The sequence below is a fragment of the Syngnathus acus genome, chromosome 2 (assembly GCF_901709675.1).
Source record: "Syngnathus acus chromosome 2, fSynAcu1.2, whole genome shotgun sequence".
NCBI classification, from domain to species: Eukaryota; Metazoa; Chordata; class Actinopteri; order Syngnathiformes; family Syngnathidae; genus Syngnathus; species Syngnathus acus.
In genome coordinates this window covers 17336279-17360339 of record NC_051088.1, presented here as the reverse complement: position 1 = coordinate 17360339, position 24061 = coordinate 17336279, and the positions used below count along the sequence as shown (strand labels likewise).

The 24061-nt window shown below is 41.4% G+C and overlaps 2 protein-coding genes across 2 annotated transcripts; both read left to right on the top strand.

Annotated features, from left to right (window-relative positions):
- Nucleotides 1–305: 305 nt before the first annotated feature.
- On the top strand, nucleotides 306–12969 carry sypb (synaptophysin b). Its single transcript, XM_037271460.1, has 7 exons — nucleotides 306–427; nucleotides 2514–2579; nucleotides 7921–8045; nucleotides 8514–8712; nucleotides 8781–8972; nucleotides 9081–9396; nucleotides 10663–12969. The coding sequence occupies exons 1-6, from the start codon at nucleotides 410–412 to the stop codon at nucleotides 9363–9365; spliced, it is 885 nt and encodes a 294-aa protein (XP_037127355.1). The 5' UTR covers nucleotides 306–409; the 3' UTR covers nucleotides 9366–9396; nucleotides 10663–12969.
- Nucleotides 12970–14265: 1296 nt separating this feature from the next.
- Nucleotides 14266–23317, top strand: plp2 (proteolipid protein 2). Its single transcript, XM_037246072.1, has 5 exons — nucleotides 14266–14655; nucleotides 19790–19945; nucleotides 20016–20114; nucleotides 21203–21299; nucleotides 21691–23317. Exons 1-5 carry the CDS (start codon nucleotides 14563–14565, stop codon nucleotides 21702–21704), a joined length of 459 nt encoding a protein of 152 aa, XP_037101967.1. The 5' UTR covers nucleotides 14266–14562; the 3' UTR covers nucleotides 21705–23317.
- Nucleotides 23318–24061: the final 744 nt, after the last annotated feature.

The window sequence follows — 24061 nt, the reverse complement described above, 5'->3', positions numbered from 1 at the left end:
CCCACTGTGAAAGGAGGAACACCTGCTTTTCACTTGTCAAAAAAAATAATAGAAAACAACGCCGGCCTAGCTTTGAACTGATGTATTCCCCTGCTATTTTTACATCTTTGAATCCTCTAATTTTGCATCTTTGAATCTCCATCAAGCGAGATTTGCGCCTGGAGACTATCGGCGCATTCCTCTTTCTTCTTCTCCCTCCAATCAAAGCCCCATGGCCCGGGGCCATCACATAATAAAAGAAGCGCCGGGATTGGGCGACCGCAGCTGACGTCATGACGTCCTCGCCCCAGCTGGTGACGCAGCGGCTGGCTCTTCCTCGTGGGCGTCTTCCTCCCCTGGGCTGTTCCGGATGAGACGCCTCCACCCCCTTCGCCCCTCTCATCCTCTTATCGGCGAGTAAGCGGCCAACATGGATGTCGTCAACCAGGTAAGACTTTCGCCAGCAATTCATCCATTTGCTGTTTTAGGTTGTTGAATTACGAGTGCGTTCATTTAATTCAAGCTTTATTCGTGGTTATATGTTGTATATATTTTTTCTCAACGTTAATGTTGCGGTCTGCTCCATCGACTGTTGAAAATGCTTGACGCAGCATCGGTGCATTAAAAAAATATATAATAGATATTATAATGTTCCATCTGTGTGTTATACAAAGCATAACAGCGCGATGATAATGCAGATGCTGTTTTTCACGAGTGTTGCTGCTGCTGCAGTGTTAGGGCACGACGGACGAGCGGGCCTGTCGGCTACTGCAAGGGGAGGGGGGGTGGTGGTGAAGGAAGGATCTCCACAGATTAACATTTATGAGGATATTCTCTGCCACCCCCAATGTTGTGCCTGCTATTGCCCAATAACATCCACTGCACGTCTCAATTAGCCCCGCTGTTGCTAGGACAACAAGAAGGATGAGGCCCCCCCCATACTGCTGCAAATAGCCGCACCGCAGTATTGTGGGCCCCGAAAAAGAAGCCTTCACTTCCATCACGTCTTCTTTTCTATAATGAGCGAGGCGCGTAGTATTTCCCAAGTGATGCCCTGATAGGCATCCGTCGTGATTGCCTGTCTCTCTTTTTGCACGCCATCTTCTTCTCGTCGAAGAGCGTGCGGCCATTTACTATTTGGCGCTGCAGCGCGTACTCTGCGGTGTCGCATTCACCTGCGCACACAACTTCCACAAACCCCGTCCCCCACCGCACCCTATAAAGGGCAGGATATTGCGAAGTGTAGTTTTTGCCTGCTTGTTGTCAACATAGGATGCACAAATGGCTGCTGCTGCGACGGTTAATCAGCTTTGTCTAATTGGAATGCTGACGGCGTACGCGCACGCAAACACACACACACACACACAGATACCGCCCACGCCTCATATAGGCCCCCTAATTAAATGTGTGTGTATGAGTATTTTTCAGTCACTCAAACTCTCATATCGCCTTAATTCTTCTCCTGCAATGTATAAAAATGCATTGCATAAAAACTCAAGAAAATTTGTTTTTCAATAAGGAAAGTAGTGGGCAAATTTATAATGTTGTACTTAATAAAAACAGAGTAATCATGTCATTGAATTTAAAATGAATAAATCGTATCGCATCGCATGTTTCAATTACATTTATTGCGTTGCTTCTTCTGATGTGCCCCACTTGGGCACTAGGGGGCAGTGTGATATAGTCATGCAGACACAAATAAGAGTCGCCACTACTCTCACTGACCAAGTAACTACAATAATCTTAGTTGCCATTGCGTATGTCTGTTTACCTATGTTGATTTATATTTATGTTAAAATTGTTCATACGTGGTGTCAACTCGGACACTATTAATACAAATAGTTTGACTTTCTTTGGTGTTTTCCATTATGTGTTAGCATTAGGTTAGTGGAGGCATCGCTAAGGCAATGGTATTATATACACAAGATGTAATGCTCTTGGTTTTGAGTTAAATTTGGCAGTAAACTTTTGAATGGGAGTGAAGAATTGCTCCCTGTCTGCCAAAGTGTTTTCTATTGTGAAGTTACATCTCGAAAAATGTGTACCTTTGTTTCTCAAGTCACTGCACCACCATCAAGACTAACATTAAAATACAGTACAGTAGAGAAGTAGGCCTACGTGTTCATCAAAAGGGAGACAGTGGTTTTATCCCTGAAAAGAATATTTAATATGATGAAAGCCACTGTCATGTTATGTTATGGAAAGTTTGAACAATAACACTGCCCGTAAATATAGGACAATCAAGAAAATTTACTCACACTTAAATAACAATTCAATAAAATATAGAAATTTGCATTAAATCTGTGCCTAATTAAATGTTTGAAAAACTTGTAAAAGATGAAATGCAATTGAAGTCAACTAGAATGTTAAAGACAACAGAATTGTATAAATGTGCTAATATGCCAATTTCTGGTCTCAAAAATGTCAGATTCTTTGAAGGTTATGAAATTGGAGTGTGAAAAGTGCTGATTAGCTGTCATTTGCTGTGGAAAGAGTGCAAAGATTTTTGACTTTTGTGTTTGTGTGTTTCCCAGTTGGTGGCCCAAGGGCAGTTCACAATAATCAAGCAACCGTTGGGATTTATAAAATTCCTCCAATGGGTAAGTCATCTCACTGTTCCTGTGTTGCATACATGACGTTGATTGTTTGATCACTAAAGATAACTCTGGTGTGGAAACGGAAGTTAAGAACATAGAGTAAGAGAGATTCTCCCATCTCATTCATGATGATGAAGATAGAACTTTATTCATCCCACAGCGGGGAAATGTACTTGTCACAGCAGCGTACAAGAGTGCAAAATACAAGTGCCAAATTTAAAAAAGGATAAATAACAGTACCATGATTGACTCTTTTCTTGCCCGGATTAATAGCGTGGAGATTTTACAAAGAGTTGTGCGAAAAACATCTTCTGCAAAACAGATAATGTTTTGCTTCCCCGTTTGTCCTCTAGTGGCTAGTACATTTTTCGATTTTCTTTTTATGACATCAACTTGGTTTATCTTCCTGACCCATAGTTTCCTTTGGATTCAATTATTTTTTTAGTAATTCAATGATAGATGTGGCAGCCATATTGGATGGGGCGAGTTCCCGTCAAAGGCAAAACGCATTCATATAGGGCTTATCTGATTGGCTGTAGCTGCGCGGGAAATACTGTCGGCTTTAACAGTAACATCGTTTAAGCGCCCAATATGTGTGCATTGCATGAGGACTGACTGTGCATGTCACACTTTTAATGAGAGTCTGTGTTCTGTGCGACCAAAGCGGAAATATGTCATTTGAAACACGAGAGACAAATGAATCAAAACTGGACACTATTTATACTGCTCATCTGAAAACACATCTATATATCTTTTGAAGTATTTTCTCAATAGTATATTTCATTTCCATTTTGGAATTGTTGTCCCTTTCAATGTGACTCATTGGCTGTACTGCTCAATTTCTCCACTGGGCACAACCCCAAACATAACATTTTCTCACCAATATTTTCATTTTAAACCAGCCATTTTCACGATATACCCTGGCATCTATTGTTTTCAGACATTATTTATGACAGCATCTATAGCACATCTTTTTCCCCAAGTATTTCTTGGCACTGCAACCCTATAGTGAAGCGTGGCCTGTGCAGAGGACACTGAGCGTGGGGGGGGCGGGGGGGGTGCAGGCCTTGCCTGAGTCATTTACTGGAGGACATGACCTCTGCATTGTAACGCACTTCATTAGATTTCCTGCTTGCTACGTGCAACCTCCTCGCCGCACGTTGGAGCCAGCAAACTGCGGCATGGGATGAAGTTGTTTTTGTTGTTGGGGGTGGGCGCAATTAAAAATCGCAGCTGTGCCGAGCTGGCTTTTCCCTGAGGCCACCACGCGCAATGTGCTGGTTGGTTCTATGCTGACCAGCCTTCGGGCTCCCACGTGGACGTTCCTTTACGCTTAAACTGACAGCGAGACACAATCGTGCTAGTATGTAACGTGAGAGTGAGAGTGACGAATCGCCATGTGATTTTTCTACATTATTCTAACTGACAGGGTAGGAAAGTCACAAACTTAAATAGATTCTGATTCAGTTACTGGTTTGCTCCGTAATATCTGTCAGAAAATAAGCAAAAATGCACCACAAGAAGCTGTAAGTCACGACTCACACCCAGATGCATAAACAATAAAATGGCTTTTCTAAAAACTGACTACAGATCGTGACGCTACGGGGATTCCCCCCCAGCGATAGATATTTTATTACGACGTGACACATTAGCTACAAGTAGTACAATGCAATCAAACAGTATGGGCCTTGGCAAATGTTGGCCAATGGGCTGTAAATGGCCGTCATTTGACACCGCTGATTCTCACTCTGCAGCTTCGTCTGAGGCACGAATGCGCCGCACGGCTTCATGCTAATTGCGTTGTCGTGACTCTGTAGTCATCCAGGGGTGTCCAAAGGTTTTGCAAAAAGGTGGTTACGTGAAAATGTGTGGGGGGCCCACCTCTGTACAGTCTATCCAATTGCTTTAAACCTTTTGCCCATTTCTTCTGGTAGTGCCTCTTGTTATTGAATTTCAGTCTGTTTCTTATCAAACTCGAGAGACACGGTTGTTTTGTATTTCAGTAAAAAAATAAATTGCCAATTTCTACTTGTACTGGGAGCAATGGCCTTCTCTGTCAACTTTCTTTTTCTCCGCTATAGTCTCCATTTCAGAGCAGGCTGGAAAGGTGTCACGCAGCACGGGGTTCAGTCTGACACCTAACACGACACGACTTTGAGGGTGGTGTGTTCTGAGAGGCAGCGTGCGCTCGGAGCGTATTTCCGAAAGCGTAGCCGCAGGTCTGCTGCCATCTTCTGGTGAAATATAAAATTGCTTTTTTGTACATATGTTTTCTGCTGTGGTCAACACTGCTGATGTGCTACACATTATTGATTTTATGCTTGCGGCTGCGGGTCAGTGAATATTTGAACACAGGCCACATTTGGTCCCCGGGCCGGACTTTGCACACACTGCTGTAGTCCTTACCTGGAGCTATTTGAGTGTGCTGGCACCTCACTGCCAGCCAACTGCCATTTAGCAGCCTGGCCTGTGAATCATCTGGCAGAGCGAAGGAGGAGTTGCTACTTTTATAGGATTTATCTGGCCGGATGCAAGCAGCAACACACAAGGCCAGGCTCAACAAAAAGATTGCAGAATTGCAAAATTGTAAGTCACATCATTGTATCTCCGGTACTACCGACTAAGGGGAGGAGCTTCATCTAGTTAGGTCCTCTGTGCATTTTTGTGGAATTCTGTCCCTAGCTTTATTTGGAAGAACTCACCGATTCCCATGTTTTGTGCTCTCTATAAAACGTCACAAGATGGCAATGAAATCAAACTATTTATTTGAGGTTGAAATGATATTGAGATGCTTTGGGATCATAGCTTGTGCTGTATTTGTGGTTTACAGTGTTAATATGGCAACCCTAAACAGTTTTAGGGAGCATTGACTGGCGGGTTTTGGATGGCTTGGTTCCTATCCTGACCATAAGGTGGCAGTGTATCTGCAGACATGCCTGTCGTGCCTGATGACGTCATGGAATATGTTAACAATATGTAAAACATGAGCTGAAGAAAGGCAAAATCCAGAGGCAGGTCTTCCTAATTCATGCATGAAAAGATAGCAAATAGTCCTTAAGTGTGGCCCAAATGCATCTGTGGGCAACTTTGTGCAACAGCTTCCTGCATGTGTGACTCAGCGAACGTCGCCCACCGACCCGCCCTTTTCCTTTCTCGTGCTGACAAAGCAGCCCTTTGACGGATGTAACACAACGTCCGGTTCCTAAATAAATCTGATTGGCTCATTTCTCAAAAGCCAAATGTATCTAAAGGCACCACTCTATTTTTCTATCGTGATGCGATCGAAAATGGTAGAATATCTCAATACGTCATCTCGCTGGATCTGAATTCTCTTTCCAGCCAACTCTGAACATTGATTTTCCTGGTGGAGTCAGGCGATGATGTGTGAGAAAAACCATAGCAGGCAGATGGTCCGTGTGTGTGTTTGAGAATTTTTTGAGGGGACTGTGTGTCTTCTCACCACGGTCGAGCTGACATTCATCCAGCATGCCAGCACGGATAGAAACCAGCCTCTTGCTGTGTGGCGCTGCCAATAGCGTTGCCATGGCACCAAACACCATCGCCGCTCTCATCCCGGCGGGCGGCTTGCCTTTCTCCAATTCTTCACTCCTCCTTGCCATCCATGCATCACCATAAAAGTTCAGCTCTTGGAGGCTCCCGTTTAGCTTTGACTTTCTATTGTCGCCTTCCAACAACGATGCTGCAGGAGGCCAAAGCGGCGTGATCCGATCCGCTCGTGCGTACCGTTCCATTACTCTGGCACGCTTGATTTAAAGTATTACCTGCTGCCACGATAATCTCTTAACCAGCAAATCCCAGCCCTCGTGATGAGTGAGGTTTTTTTCCCTCCATTTTTGAAACAGGCCTACAGTTGACATACTAAATGCTCATGGTGGTAGTTTACTTTTTTTCTTTTGGGCTTTTGTGATTATGACGCCGGAATGGAGACTTTCCTCTTTCATCTATAACCGTTTCAAACAACAAGGCATATGTTGGTAGAGTTGCTATGATTGTATTATTGCCAATGTTTTATGTAAAGCGCTTTGTTACCGCAACAGCTGTTGTGAAAGCGCTATATCGATAAAAATGTGTTGTATCGGATTCCAACACACCCCTCTGCGTAATCGTAAACGTGCGCAGACACCAAAGAGCTGTGACCCATTGCAATCCGAGGATTCCCTGATTGTGGAATTTTTACAATTTGGAATATATTTCACACTTTAAATGAGAAACTGATTTGCGTTTGGATCCCAATGTTATATTCTGATTGTCCCCAGTGACATGCGTGGCTCTTCTAACGGGCTACTTTGAATGAGCGTGTCCGCCACTGGCCATTGTGCCACTCCATTGTGTGCTCCATCTTTGGGCATTCAGACCTAAGTAAGATTTAATAATATTTGTTGTTCTTTCCAGATGACATCTATTAATATCGTTTTATTTTCTGCCTACATGTGTTTGTTTTCAAATATTTGTTACTTAAACTCTCCAATAACAATGCTGCTTGTAAGCCTGTCTATGGCATTTATAATATAATATGAAATCTCTTTGTATTATGTTTATTTTGCATGGTTAGAGTATTAAACCCTTTTCATTGGCTTTTTTTTTGCATCTGCAAGAGAGGTGGTGTAACTGCATTGTTTTCTGTGATCACGTGTTTGTGTGTGTGTGTTTGTGGATTTGTGTGCGTGCGTATGTGTTGTGGCTGGATTTACAGTGGAGTATTTGGTGACAGATGGTAGGGCACCTCACTCAGATTAATAGCTGGATTTTCCATCCAATCGGCTCTGGCTTGCAGAGTAGCGAGGCCGTGCTGGTAAAAATAGTCGGGCTCGTCTAATCTGTTGTGCGTCTGCGCAACGCATGAGAGTTCATCTATGTCGGTTCATGACTCACAACAACGCTCAGCGTGATGCGGAGATGTCGAATGTCTGATGGGCGGGATAAAGCCCGGCATTTACCCAATGACGCTCCAGTTTTGCGCTTAATGCTTGACTGTAAAAGCGGTCAGCCAATCTCATCTTCTTGGAGGTTCGCTTTGGCTTCGAGTCAGGACTTGCGTGTGTCCGTTTAGTAAACGTTTGTGATGTTTTGTCAAAGCAAATGTCTAATTCTGCAAACGTCCGACAATAATTCACTGTAGCAACAACCAAAAGCGAAATAGTAATGAAAGCATTTGCAAATGAAACTGTAACCATGACAACCGTTGCATACAGTGTTGATCACACTGTATTTGTTAGCATTTTTTTTTCAAAACTGAGAGAACCTCAGCTTGTTTTGTGCCACCTTCGTTCTCATGCATGTGTTGAGTCGCTGTCAAATGTTCACCCTGTGTTTCTCCTCGCAGATCTTTGCGATCTTCGCCTTCTCGACATGCGGCAGTTACTCCGGCATGTTCAAGATGAGCGTGGAGTGTAAAAACCGGTCGGAGAGTGATCTTGGAATCGAAGTTGAATTTGAATATCCATTCAGGTATGCCATTACTGTTCTTGTACATTTATATTACTCATCCATAACAAATACATTGCACATCCGTAACAAATAAATTACCCCCAAAACAATTGATGACTAAACTAAACAACTGTTTCTAATTGCCCACATTGCTCTTCTTACCAATGATGTTCCAAATGTGTTATTTAAGTTGAGCTTTTCGAGCAAGTGATCCTGTTTGAAATGTGGTCATTTTGATTCATTTTGAACTTGGAGAACCCCTCGAAAGTCCTTAAATCCCAAGCAAGCTTATGTGAAGCTCAAATTTGCAAGTGGCAATACTAGAGTCAGATGAATAAAAAAAATTATTCATCTTTTTTCAGATGAATAAAAAAAAAACCTAGAGTCAGATGAATCGTTTGCTGATAAAAAATAAATAAATAAATAAACAGGGGACTTGTCCTGATTTTGTTCAAAGCTCGTCCAACTTACTCTTCTTGTCTTTGTCAGGCTCCATCAGGTTTACTTTGATGCCCCCACCTGTAAGGGAGGGAACCCTGAGCGTCTCTTCCTGGTGGGCGACTACTCTTCCTCAGCTGAGTTCTTTGTCACCATCGCTGTCTTCTCCTTCCTCTACTCCATGGCGGCTCTCTCTGTCTACTGTTTCGTCCTGGAGAAGTACCGTGAAAACAACAAGGGCCCCCAGATTGTGAGTCGGTGCATTACTAAGGGGGTCAAATTGAACTGTATGTAACTCTACTACTCGTTGACCGGCAGGACTTTGTAGTGACGGCGGTGTTCGCCTTCATGTGGCTGGTGTCGTCTTGCGCGTGGGCCAAAGGTCTGTCGGATGTCAAGACGGCCACCGATCCCGAGAGGGTCATCACCCTCATCACGGCCTGCGACGAACGAGAAAATCGCTGCCGTGAAGTCCACGACCCCAAAGTCTCTGGGCTCAACACCTCTGTGGTAAAGCCTGCTTTGACACTCGATTCATCACTTGGACTCGAGTCATTGCAAATTAAATTGTGTTGAATGAAGTTTAGGTAAAATAATATGTTACCGTGTGATCCACAGGCTTTCGGCTTCATCAACCTGATCCTGTGGATAGGCAACTTGTGGTTCGTCTTCAAGGAGACCGGCTGGATGGCGGCCGTCGCGGGAACGTACATGCCGTCGCAAGAAAAGCAGCCCGCCCCAGATTCTTTCGCTCAGGGTGGCAGCTACGGTCAGCAGGATCCGTATGCCGGCTCCCAGGGAGGCTACCAGCCCGAGTACGGCCAGCAGGGGGGCTACAACGAGGACGGGGGCTACAGCCAGGGCTACGAACAGCAGCCCACTTCCTACTCCAATCAAATGTGAGCCTGTGTGCTGAAGCCACAGCTGCAGGATGGTGAGTGTTTTGACCAAAATCCATCACAACAAAACGATGATGATGACTGTGTCCTATTTTCTATGACAATAAACCGCCGCATGTTCATGCCGAAGTGACCCATCATAGTGCACTAATGTCTTTGAATGTCAAGGAAAAGCTAACTTTAGCCTGGGTTGTTTGCGGTTGTTACACAGAATCAAATAATCCGTAAAGCATTTTTGAACGGTTATTTATAAAATGAGGTTTTGATTAAATTGCTGTTTTGGACCACAGTTAGAGGTACATTGGTGCCTTGACTCAAGAATTTAACTTGTTGCATGACCATGCTCTTAATTTAACAACACACTTGTAACTTAAATCATCTTGCCATGAATCAGTTCTAGCCTTCACCCCCCTAAAAATAATTAAAAAGAAAAATTGGATATCATAGGATTGTTCTTCATACAAACTTACACTAAAAACATGATTAAATAGAATGTAAAGAATTGTGTGCGCCATTGCCACCTCTGGCAGTATAGTAAACATGGATATTCATGAAGAAGGCAAATAAGATGTAATAATACTTGTAATACATTTCCATAAAGGATGAAGACTATCAATATTGTTTCATGTCAATTTTTATTTCATATTATAAAATATATTTAGAAATGTTTTTTTTTTTTCAGCCCCCCAATTTATCGGTGTAGACGCCCCCCAGTGTCCCATTTTAGCACTAGCGAGAAAAAATCCTGGAGCCGTCCCTGCAATTACTCATCATATAACAGTGTGAATGCTTTATATGACCTTTGAATAATCGCCTCAAGGGCACATGCAATATTCATCCATCCATCCATCCATCCATTTTCTTTACCGCTTATCCTTGTAAATTGTCTCTTTGCACGTAATCTCCCGCACTGGTGAAACACGGCTTGGTCTTTGGTCCCGGTTTTGAAAAATGTGTTTATTTATTGTATCATTTTACAGGACCGCGGTGCCCATATTTTGTTATTTCAATCGCAATTATGTAACATTATTTTCAGGCAGACATTGGAAGTGGCTGAACTATCTGCTTCAAATTCATAAAGGAGAAAAGCAAAAATATTGCAAATGTTTTGTGCATTTTAATGGAACAAAAACTATACACTACATGTGTTCCGCTAATGTTCCAATTGGAAAAAAAAAATGTGTGTTCCAAAAAATCAAGATACCTTTTTTCCCCCCAATGTTGAAATATAAGTGAGGCTGTCATAAATCATTCAAAATCAGGTGAATGAATACTCTTCCTTCCTTCCTTCCTCTTTCCAGGGTGACCTTGTGATTCCGGCGCTCAACCGCCGCCTGCGTTTCTGCACTCGTCTGTTAGTCTGTTTGTGTACATGTGAGTTGGGCAAGTGGTGAGGGGAGGGTGGGGTCATACATGGGAGGGTGGAAAGGCCAAAAGTGGGTCATGAACACCTTAAGGGTGCAGAAGGGGGCCAGGGAGGGGTCGGGGTGGTGGGGGGGAGGGCTCGGAGTCTTTGCTGTAACATGATGTTTATTCTCGTGCTGTATTTAACTGTAGAAGACAACAGAGGATTGTCTGTTTGGTTATACGAGAAAAACTTGATACCAAAACATTCATTGACATTTTAACATTGAGGAGGAAAACATGTCATGGAAAAATACTTCCATTTTTTTGGTTGGGGTGGGGGGGGGGCTGGGGGGGTATTGTAGTTATATTTAACTTGAGAGAATGTATTGTCTGTGCTGTGTAAATATCGACATGCTAATATATATGATTCTATGTACCCCATTGAATAATTGTGCACTCCATATTAGTTGTCATACAACAAATGTAGAGCACAGAGTTATTCAATTGGATTTCCTTTGGTTCGGGAGCGCATAGTTTGGCCTTTGACCTTCAACTCCTCTCTCATCACCCCAACATAATTTTTTTTGTTTTTTTAATTCCTGACATCTCAGTTTGTTTTTGTCACTGTCAATTATTTTGTAGCTGTCGGATGAGGAGCAAGGTGAAGGCCGATGAATAAATAGGAAAAAAACTACAAATGAGAATTACCAAATGTAAATTTTCACCAGGATGAACACGCCTGCAAAATTTTAGAAGTTGAAGATATGAAAGTACGGAAGGGTATTGCTGCCACAACAAGAAAAAAAACCAACTCTATGTCACAAGGTGCTACTTTTTATTTTTTAACATGATAAAGTTTCCCATTCAAACGTTTTAATCTGATAAATTTCACATTTTAATGTGATAAAATTCACATTGTAACGTGTCACTTGTTACAACATGATATTTTGCACTTGTGTCTTTATAAATCAAAGTTACGAGCTACATAACACATGATAACTGACCGGATCAAAACGTGGCATTTATCACGTTATATAGCATGAAATTCCTTTTATTAAAACATGATATTTATCAGCGTGGCAACAATACACATCTGTTGGAAAGCTCTAAAGAAGGCGGTTTGGCTTGAGGATAATCATGAGCCATTTGAAGAGAGACACACACACCACGTGTACCCGAATTAATACCAACTAATTAAGTGTATAGAAGGTGACAACTAGCAAGTGGATTGTCTCCCCCTTTATTTATTTCTTTGCCTGTTTTTTCTTTCCCTATCAAGAGGATGCGTGAATATTTCCAACCCAACACGTCAAGATGACATTAGTGACTTGCGTGCATCTTCTAGTTCCTGCGCTCTTTCACAAACTACTGTTGTGTGCTTTGAACATTATTAATCAGGGCGGCGAGTGTCCGTTTTAGAAGTGCGCGTGTTTATTTGTGGGTATCGATCAGGTTTTGTCAGTGAATTTTTGTCCTATTTGTACGGTACTGAAAGTTGTGAGACAGCCCGCTAGTATTTTCCCCCCTTACATGAACTTCAACTATGGGTTAATAAAAATAAGGTATAGAACATGCTTAAGACATCGCCCTGGAAAATGTTTTAAAGTAGTCTGGAGAAAATTTCAGAGATATACTATATGTTGAAATCCTTTCTCGCTTCCCCTTTGAATGACAAGTGAAATTACTGCATGCATCGTCTTCCTCTTATCCTAAAGTGTCCCTAAACTTATTCGGGCAGACTGCGCAGTGATACTATATGACAGCATGTTAGATCCATCTACAGTTCTACACAAAGCACAATTTAGGCAATAATGAGAATTTAACAGCCCTGCCAGTTGTGTTTGAAATGGTCGCAGCTGTGTCATCATTTGTAGTTTTGCTTCCACAGACCACATCTGAATGGATCCTTGTCCATCTACAGTGTTTGGGTCCAACGCTCAGCCTTGGATTCGCTATCTTCTTTATTTTCCCCTTTTCTCTTATCCCCAATACAGTTTTCTTCCCTCTGTAGCTCTTATAAATATGCTCAAATGAAATATACTCTGTTGTTAGTGGTGAATGATGTCTTGTGATACTCTCAACACCTTTGGATAGTGCTGTGTTTATTGTCTATGATGTATACATATTAGTATTTATGATAATGATAAGTCAGAGAAGAAAAATATCTAAGGCTCTTCAGAATTCTGCTGTATTCTTACTGTATGGGCTCCATGTGAAACAAAAATGAAATAAACTTGAAATTATTCTGTTGAAGGTTAAAATGAGTACTTTTGTTCAAAGTAATCTCCTTTTCTTCTGCAAATGCTTGGTTAAATGTTTTGTAAATGAAAATGAAATTAAAATTAAATTAAAAGTAAGATTTCAAAACTAATACTAATAACTTTGAGGGAAAAATACTTTCAATGTTTCAATGTAAATGCTTTTTGGGGGAGGAGACACGATTACAGTAAATGACCCGGCTAGCCTCAGTTATTTCCTACTCGTGGGCCAACTGTGTGTGTGTGCGTGTGCGCGTGTGTGCGTGTGCGCGTGTGTGCGTGGGCGTGCGTGTGTGTTTGTGCGCGCGTGCGTGTGTACGTGCGCGCCTGCGCGTATGGTACTTGTGAGAACGCAGGGGGCCCATTTTATTCATTAAAACGGAAGATAGGTCAAGTAATTTGTGGATGAGATTTAAAAAAATAGACAAAACTTAAAAATGTTGATTATAATAATGTAATAATTTAATAACTCATTTTATTTCCAACATTATTAACATATTTACAAAAGCATTGTATGCTTATTAACTATTAATTGTTTAATTAAAGAAATAAAATGTTATGTGCATTGGTTATTTTAGATTTATGTTTTTACTGTGCAATTCATTAATATATATGAATGACTACATTTTAATTGACTAACCATAGGGATTAGTAAGGAATTCAATCAATTCAATCAATACTTTACTATCGTTAAAGTAAATGCTTATTTACAGAACAGAGCGAATGGTATTTATGAGCACTGCTATGAACTATGAGTCACAACTTCCATAGAAACGTCATTTAAACACAGCACGATGCCTTCAAACTATAGGAGAATACACTGCTTTCAGTTAATGCCATAGTGGTTGACTTGATTACTGTTGACAGGAGGGATAAACGAGAACAACTTTGGACATAAAAAAACAAATTTAGATTTGTTCTGTATTGCCTGTTTAAATTACGGTCGGAGAATGGGTGCAAGGATGAATTCAGTAATTCAACAAAATTACGACTATTGGGCCGTTTTCGAGGATTCATGAAGGCAACTCGCTACAGTTGCGACATACAGTGCTGTTGCGTTATGGAAATGTCGGAATTTTCTACTTTAACTTGTTCACTTGCTCATAAACAAAATAATACAAAACAAATGCATCTTGCCTAACACATATCGAAATACAAAATTGAAATTAAAGTGTGTTGTGTAAATGTAACATACCATTTAAACTTTGGTTCGTGAAAAACGAGGACTTGGATCGGAAGTTTCCAACTTGAGATTGTAAAATTTCCCAGTTGTTATTGAAAGCAGCACAGTTCCCCGTGGAGAAAAGTGAAAGCCAACGCCCCAATGAGTGACATGACAGCTCCTCTACTCTCCTTTGCTCGCAACTTCCAAGTACGGACCATAGCTTCTTCGTAGCTACTGTGCTGTTTCCTGACTGATCTCTGCCAGCCAGCTTCACCCACTTGTTGTTTTAGATTTCTTTGGAGTCCGCTAACACGAAGACAAGCTAACTTGCTTGCAGGACCAGCGGTGCACTCTGGGACATCTTTGCTAAAACTTTTGTGGCTTTGCTTCGTGTGTTTCTGCCTTGACGGCTATAATTACTCCGAATAAGAATGGCCGATGCATCGAGCTCCGATACCAGCTGCATGGAGAAGCTGAAAGCCTACGTGAGGACCCAAAAAGGTCTTATCCTCGCGGCAGAAATAGTAAGTGATTCATGCCACCGCCTACGAAATACTATATACAAGTCAAAACACATGGACTACTGTCAGATTGAATGGTAACTCTTTGGTTCAGATTGGTGACTGCATGCAACTATTGGATTGGACTGAATACTGTTAGTAACTTGTTATAAAACTGCTCTGATCCATGCAACGGTGTTAGTAATAGTTCTCCTTTTAATACAATCTGACCGCGCTATTCGGGATTTCTGCCTTTGACGGTTCGGTTTCCTTGAAGAAGCTACTTCATGTTGAGTGTTTTGAATTTTTTTTGTAGGAGACTAAGTTACAAAGATGCAACCGAACCGTTTAAGACAAGGTCGTCCAACTCAATTTTAACGCTGGCTATTTGATCGTGATTGTTTTGACCGTAAAACGTGACAAATCCAGCGCCGGAGAAAATTTAAAAGCGCACAAGGACCAGTGCTGCTTGCTGTGCTTGAGTTCTAATCATAAAAGTTGACCGAAAACGACCAACATTTGATTTTCATTTCATGCCAAGGTAGATATTTAACGGATAATTTTGCAGTGCTCTGTGCATTAGTACATATATGCAACAAATTGCTAACTAAATTTGAAATCAAACGAAGAATGATAGATTGTGCAACAATTTTTCAAATGCTTTGGTCAAAAAAAAAAAAAAAAAAGCTTGCGTTCCCCCCCACCCCCAACTATTTCAAACATTTCACACATTCCTTCCATTTTCTCTGACATTCTTTAGCTCAATTCCATAAAAGACGAAGAATTACAGTCCACTTTTACAACTTTGGCTGAACCGCCTTGTTCATTCCGCCAACGACTGCTTGGCCATTTGTAGACTGCGGCTGCCGTTACCATGACAACCAGGGTGGAGCTGGGGCCTCGCAGCGATCTTCGCGTGCCACTGCTAGAGTATGAACGCCCATTCATGTGTTTCCCATGGTGAAGGGAGTACTTACGATAACCTGGATCCCACGCATGAGGTGCATGCAGTGCGGATGCTATTATGTAAAATAGCAGAATTGTGGCTACCCACTTCAAATGGCTTGTTGTACACTTATGGTTGATGGTCGCAATTAACATGCACAACACGTTTAACCATTTTCTTCATCGCCAATGGCTATACGGTTTTTGCCTTTTAGCCTTCAGCCATATTTTGTCTTTTATTAAATGCAAACTGCAATTCACCATAAGGCAATTTGAATGATTTTTGGTTCAAGACCTGAGAAAATGTATGTGTTGGCACCTCAAACCTACAGTTATTTTTTTTCTGTATAATTAAGGTGGTAGATGAAGTGTCATTCATGTTTTTCAAATTTTGGAAGTTGAATTTGATTCTGGGCACTTGAGCGAAGTGTGGTCAAAGTGCATTCAGTAGTGGAAGAACATTTGTGATTTTGAAGCCTCCTTTTTCATACTTTAGATTTTTTTAATATACATATTTTTTTCTTCCCTCATTGTAGTAAGTATGGAATGAAAAGCATGTGGTGTGGTGGTTCGAGGTCTCACCAATAGAGGTTAAGGGTTTCCACCTGTCACTTGTGTCACTTCTGCGTTCTCATTTGACACCAAAGGGCCAAATATTTATGGCACACAGAGGGTCACAACTCAGCCCAGTGTGCCTTTCTCCCTTACCACATGCTTGGTGCCATGACCAAAAGTGAGAACGGAAAGTGACTGAGTCACTTCTCTAGGTTTCCGTCTGCATCCTCCTCTTGTTCGAGATTCATCAGCTTGTCACCACAGATGTGCAGTCTGATCAGCCATCTCGCGAGAGCTTGTTATATGCTGGAAATAGAAAGGGAAGAACGTTCCTCCTCCAGTGAGAAGTTGCTGATCGTAAAGTGCCTTCCCTCTCTCTGCCTCCATGCTCATAAATCAAGGAGCTTAGAAAAGAGGCTCTCAGTTGCAGGCGCTCAGTCATCCACCGACATTTAAGGCACGAATTCCCTCGCCGGGTGGGGAGTTTGGACTTTGGAGCAAAGAAGAATCTCTTGGCAAAGTCAGGAGGCGCACTCTTTTTGTTTATTCCGCCCCTCGGTGCTCAAGGAAGTCATTTTTGGCGGTGGATGGCCGAGATAGTGTGTATTGTAGGAAGCAGATTCAAGAGCCAAAACAAAGATATCACACCCTCTTATTGAGTGTTCAGTCCTGTAGTAGGCGGCACGACCAGATGCTCTCAAGTCAATTTTAATATTCTGTTCCATGAAATTATTATTTATTGAGTTCATTATTTATATGACACTGTTACTTTTGACTGCACTGTTTATTTTGCCCAATCAGGTTTCAGCCTCTCTGTTGCCTTGTCAGTCTAATCTGCCCGCAACTTTGTAAGTGCAAAAGGAAAAAGCTTATCTGACTGTGTTGCACAACACAACCAGTGATATTCAGTTTAAACTTGCCTTTTGCAAACATCCGCTGGTCGCCTGATGTTAGCCACCGGTTTTGAGCCGGTGCACGGCGTCTCATTGTCACAAAGCCATCAAAAAAGCTTTCACACGGTAAAACTTCTGTTTCTCTCATATGAAAATTCGAAAGCAAAAAATCTGTTCAATTGCTTTGTTTAAAATGCTACGAGCAAGACGCCAGAACCAGCCCCGCACATCAAAGTCCGTGGCCCCCCTTGGTGCAAAAAGCCTTTTAGTACTCCACAAGAGCACACGTTACGTCATCTTCACAAAGTCTTTCTCAAAGGTAAATTTGAACCTTAAATATGTTGTTTTTGTAGTCTATTCAATTAAATATAGGTTACATATGATTTGCAAAATCATGATCTGTTTTCATTTGTTTAACACTTCATTGGAATCAGGTTTATATCAAACGTTACACTTTGTATCTATTATTGTGTAAAAGGACAGTCACACTTTCAATATAGTTGAAAATGTTGCACTGCTTTAGAACGGAAATGGGACTTTTGCAACACTTGTCAGACATCTGCAGACGTCAAGAGCCCCACTGGAATCATTCTCAAGCTGTTTTCACCACTTTCAATTGGTTACCCTTGCCTGAATATTATTTGATCTACCTGTGAAGCATGCAGTCCGTGGAGCACGCCAGGTAGAATCTGTGAATGGGAATGCATGAAGCAGCCATTTAAAATTTCCACACACTCCTGTTTTTTTTCACCCATTTCCTCTCTTTGTGGCGACTTCCTTCTTCCTTGACAGTCATGTTTTTGATGGTTTATTAAACGCAATATACTGTATAATGAATGAGCCTCTCAACCCGATACATAGTAGCAGTTTTTAGAAATCGCTTTGTGATGGTCCATTCCAGTTAGGTTCGGACACCTTGCGTGCATAACTTATTTAGTTATGTACCATATATTGAAACATCCATCCATTTATACCTTGGACTGCTTAGCAGCCAATGACAAGACACAAACAAAATTCTAATCAGCTCTCACATTTAGAGTCTTCAATGAAGCTAACATGGACGTTTTTGGAATGTGGGCGTAAGCAGAGTACCGTATTCTCAGGATGCAAATTTTACACAGGAAGTACGTAGCACGGATTCTAACCCGAATGTCAGAAGTACTGACCAAATGCTCCTTGAAACATAACACGTTTTTTTTTCCCCGTCAGTGAGGAAACGGAAATTTCCATATTGTGCTCAACACATGGTATTCTCTTTAGTTAGCTGCTGTGATTGTTGAAAAGGCGTGGCAGGGTGGTTAATGCCCTAAAATTGACTTTCCTAGCAACCGATTCTGTTTGAGGAGCGGCCCTTGACTCTCATGTATCTGCTGACTATATTTAGCCGACCGTTCACTACAGCTCCCCTCTGGTCCTCTGAAAAAATGTGCTTCATTCTACCCATGACTCTTGGGGTGGACCTTTTCAAACGGCGTCACTCCAACAGATGTGCGGCTCCGCTAACAGCATGAAGGTGTCAGCGTTTATCAGAGGCGCCCTTGTTCCAAGGGAGCCTTGTAGCCGAGCGGGTCGGTCACAGCAATCGGAATAGAGCCTCTTTTGTGTCGGTCCGCGTAGGACCTCAAGTACTCCCTGTCTCTCCACTGAGGCAGCCTGTGCCAGTCTGAGATCACGTGAACGAGCGTGGCGGCGTGTGGTGCCTTGAGACACAAGTATAGTTCGTTCCGTAGACCACTCGTATCTCAATTTATATTTAGGAAAATTTAATATTTCATAATGGAAATAAATGAAGGTAAATGTTTTTCATTCATTTGCACTGCAACAAATCAATGTGAAATTAGTACGATATTGCATTTCAGAAAATATTCTACCGTGTAGATCGAAAGGGTGGAATGTTGACATATTTATGACTTGCTAACAAATATTTGATATGCAAAAATGTATGGTGTGAGTAAATTCCCCGAACAAAGACTTTCACTGTGTTCAAGCGATTAAATGGTGAGGTTTTAAAATGCTTGTAAGCATTGGTCAATGTTGTCTGAATGCGTGCGCCCACGCCGTTTGACAATCGCTCGATTGTAGCAGGCCCTCTGTTTATTTATTTATTTTTCGAATCTGGCAGCACTTTAGGGGGAAGGATCGAAAAGAATGCAGCATGAAAGTTTTTCCCTGTTATGGAAAACTATGAGCTTGGATTGAAGATGCGCATCAGAGTATTCTAGAGTAATCTCGTGCTTGTGAGAACTCTTCTGATAGAGTGCAAGATTTTTTTTCTGTGTGGTTTGCAGGCTTACTCTTGTGTACGACAAGAGGAAGTCTGCTAAGAGTTACTGCACAAATACAGTTTAGCTTTAGCATTTCATCTTTAAGAACCTTTTGTACCTCAACAATTCTGGGCTGCAGTTTTTATATAAGTGCAATACATTTTGAATTGAATAACTATTTTATTATTTTTTGCCTACATATAAGCACAGCATTAATATTCCAATTGAACATAAGGTTGCACTGGTTTACACAATATTAAATAATATATATATGTATATTTTTTAAAAATATTGTAACATTACGTTAGCAATTCAAGACAGTTGGTCATCAATTTTAGTCAACAGCTGAAGTTCAGGAAAGGCAGCTTTATTTCTGCAGCGCATTTCAGACACAATGTAACCGAATGTAGGAGAAAATTAAAGCCACTTCGAGATGCATGTAAACGGTTGTTGGTCACTAAACGTTTGATGACTGTGATCGTCCTTCCTCCTCTCCCACAGGTCATCAGCTTAATCGTCATCATTTGCTATGCAGCGTCCTTGTACGGAGGCTACTCAACCGTGGCCATCTGTGAGATGGTCTTTGCCATCATCTTCTTTTGTATCTTCATGATGGAGCTGGACAAGCAGTTCCTACTGGTCAACTGGCTGTGGACGGTGAGTGGCGAGCGTGCGACGCCGTCATGGTCGGCTTGAGCAAAAACCTCACTTTCCTATTTTTGCTCAGGATCTGTTCCGGGCCGTCATTGGCGCAGTCCTTTACGTCATCACTTCTCTGGTGTGCCTCGTCAGAGCATCCGGGGACGGCGGGCTCATCGCAGGCGGGGTCAGTAAAGATGTGCACGTCTTCTTTCCTTCACCTTTACTTCATTGATGAGTTCACGATCACTTAGTTATGTTTTCAACCCTCTTATAATATTTGAGATCTTCTCTAAACTTTTGAATACACAACCGTGCAACCCACTGAATCAATCATGATGCCAATCTTACTGACTCCAAACTTAGGGCAGATTGGCCAAATTGGGTCTTCTCTAATTGTGTGATCTTACCTTTCCTGGTCCTGACATGTTGAATACAAACAGAGGCTTGTTGGAACGCCTGACATTTGTCAGGGCGATTAAATGGGTTGCGCATGACTCACTGTCATAGCAGCCCTGAGGTAATAACTCGAGCTTCATCAAAAGTGTTTGGAGGTGGCTGTTTGGAAAAATAGAATGAATAAAAAAAAAAAGTAAAACGCAGGAAACAAACTTGGGTCGCATTTGCACGGATGCTTGACAAGTGAGCGAGCGGTTGTAATTTGAAGACAAAGCTTACTTGAGGTCGGCCTTCGAAAAGGGAGTGCGATGAGCAGTGAACGCTTCGTGTGTCTTGTTTATTAGCAATGCTCAAGGGCGGGACAAATTCTTTGCGAGAACTATCCAAACAGTTTCGGGAGTACTTGATAATGTCAAATATACTGCCAGGTAATGTGAAACACACTTCAGTCACATCAGGACTACACTACTTAATGTGACTCATGTAAAAATGTGAGTAATTATTACTCCACCCACTAACATTGTAACAAACTGTGATCTCTAAAATCACTTGAGTCAGCCAGCCCTTGACTTGGAACATGGGAAAGGGAACTCTCTCCACTTTCTGCTCCTTTCTAGACCACTTACAGTATTAGACTCGTTTTTGGAAATTTTCTAAAATGTCTATTTTTGGTTTGTTGTTTTTGCAACACCGTGCCACCCAACTTACGGATTTGATTCTGAAAATGATAAATAATTCACCAGAAGTATGCTTGTACTGTATGTCACCTAGCAAATGTCAAGTAATGAGCCCTCCATATTTTTTAATTTTTTTTTAAAAATAGCCAAACCTCAGAGCAATGAAAATAGGTGAATAGAGTGAATTCTTTTGTTACAGGTGTTTGGCTTGGTTGCTGGTTTGCTGTTCGCCTACGATACGTACACCCTCGCATTGCAAATCAAGAGCACCAGGCAGCACACAGCGGCTGCTACCGGTGAGATGGAGCACGGCTCGTTTTGAAACTCAAATGCTGCATTTACACTCAATGCCTCAAATGTAGAAGTTGGCAGATGTAATTGGCTGTCTGTACTTTATTACTGATTTTGTTTGTTTTATATTGGCGTGCCAGTCTCCATATATGTAAATTCCATGTGTCATCTATGGCCAGCTCCATTTTTAGAAATACCCCATTTGACGTATGTGCATGTTTCATGTATCGAGATATATCTAGATATATAGTATGCCACTTGAGAATATCCTTAGATGCTCATGTACTGTAAATAGATATGGGAAGTGGACACTGAGACATTCAGTGTAAATCCAGTTTTAGAATATGCCCTTAAAAATGGATGTCATATTTTATTTTATTTGTGTGTTTTTCTTAGACGACAGAGTCTAAGCCCACCAAAGTGCGTGTGCCTCTGAGCATGTAGCGGAACAACAAGAGGACGGAGTGCAGCAGAGCAGAGGAGCGGAGGAGACAAAGGACAGTAAAAAGAACAGGGCAAAGTTTAAATCCGTGTCAATATCATTTTTTTTTTTTTTTTTTTTTAATCAAGCCATGCATAAGAGGTGGATGACCATGATGTAGCAGTGCCGCGCATCTGTGCCCGCGTGTCAACTGTGGCGGGAACGCCCCTCGCAAACCCTAAACTCAATCTGGGAACATTAGCTAAAAAGGGAAATGTGTAAGTGATAGGCCATGTCAAAGGTCAACCCAGATAGTCCTCCAGCAGCACGTCTCCTCAATTTCCACTTTTAATGGACTACTGTAGTTCGTAGTAACCGTTTTGTTAAATGTGTATGGGTGCTTTAGGCATTATTTAACATCCTAATAATTAGCCTTACGTGTGTTTTTTTATTTTTTTAAATATAAATAAGTCGTTCAGCCTGTTAGTGATTGACCTTCAACAAAACCACGCCCCCAAATGGTTAAGGTCTGTCAATTTCCCGTCTGGTCCGTAGATTTGCATTTTCACATCAATCCAGAAAGTTTATGTCAGCTGCTTTAAAACCTTACCAAAAAAAGTTCTGAGAAGCTGTGGACCTCCAAAAAGCAAAATGATGACGCAATGTGCCCATGGATTATGTAAATCCGACATCAGTTATCCCAAAAGATTGTCAGGTGGACTCCTATTCTTTCACAGACATTTCAGCCAGCCTGCGAGTATCTAATGCGACTTTTATGACAAGTCTACATCCAAAAACTCTACTCAATCACTACCAAAATGTATGTGCGCAAGTGATAATAATTCTCTGAAAATATTAAAATCGAACTTGTAATATTTTTTTACTTGATGTCATAAGGTTGCACGAGTGCCTCGTACAGTGGCAACATTCCGTCACTTAGTGAACAGGAAAATCGGATCCGATTGCCACCCAACCACTCACCAATATGCTCTGGTATATTCCTTTCTATAGTTCCTTTCCGTTGTAAGTGTCCAGAGAAATGGCAGTGTGCCAAATGAGGAGGGGGGGGGGGGGGGTGTCTTCCACAAAAGGTCAATTGATGTCCTTCACTGTTTGTCCAAGTGCCTGTGTGGTCATTTGAGATCCCACAATCCAAAACACTTGAAGTCATCTACCTGCTTGGATCTACAATTTTTATTTTACCCAATTCTTCTTTTTGTTTTTTTGAACTGCTGACATCCACTCATCGTAAAATATCATTCATGTGTGTTACTGTGTGGTTCATAAGCATCCCTTGTGTTAATATGCTAACATGTTGCTGTACAGTTGTATCAATGAATCCAGCCCAGTTGCATAACCTTTCCACATTGCCACATTTGCGTTCCCTGCATCCTGTAACAGGAAACATGAAGAAAAGCGGTCATACAGTATGCGACAGTGTCACATGTGTCTGATATCATTCATTCATTTTTTTTTTCAACTTTCTGGTTGTTTTGTTCAAAAAAAACATTGTCATTATGCTTTCTAACATGCTTTACAAATGTAATTTCACGGTCTAAAGCAACTTAAGCTTTGGGAAATAAAAGCCATTGCTACAACAAATGCTGCATGGTACTAGAATTGTTTTAAAACGGTTTTTATTTCAACTAGAGTGATTTATTATAATTTAAAGTGGTTCTTCCGCAAGTGCCGATGTTGGCCCCTTTAACTGGCGAAGGTGAAAATATTTGTTCAGACTACTGTTTCGTTAGACTTGCGTTCTTCCCGACTGCCAGGAGATGGCAGCCGATGACTATTGAGGTCATTTTATACTTGACACACAAACTTATTAGGTCGAGCTGCAGTGACTATCAGTTCCAAACTACTGTATTTGTTTGATATAAATGCAATGACCTTGATTTGATATGTCAAAGACGGCTTCAAGACAGTGAGTTTTTTTTTACCTCAGAATAATATCTGCAGGATTTAAAGTTAATATAGATTTAAGCTTTCTTTTCTGTGATTAAGTCTTGTTTGCACGGCAGTGGTGTGTAAAAGTACATTAATCGTTCCTCTGGTGTCCGTGGGCCAAATATACAGTGTGCAAGTGCACACCTCTCGTCCACAAAATTAAAGCCGGAGGTAAGTCAAGTTGACAAGAACTTCGCATCTACCGGTAATTATAGGGTCAAACCTTCAAAATAAAACCCATATTCATGTCAAAGCACACAACAAAATAGTCTAGTTTGTCTATGAAAAGTCGAAATCTGAGGTTGAAATGAAAATTTGTGCGTGAGAACTTCCCTTAATTGAGTTTCTTTGCGGAGTTATTAAAACTCGTTGTGGCCAATTTGACTTTGAAAGACA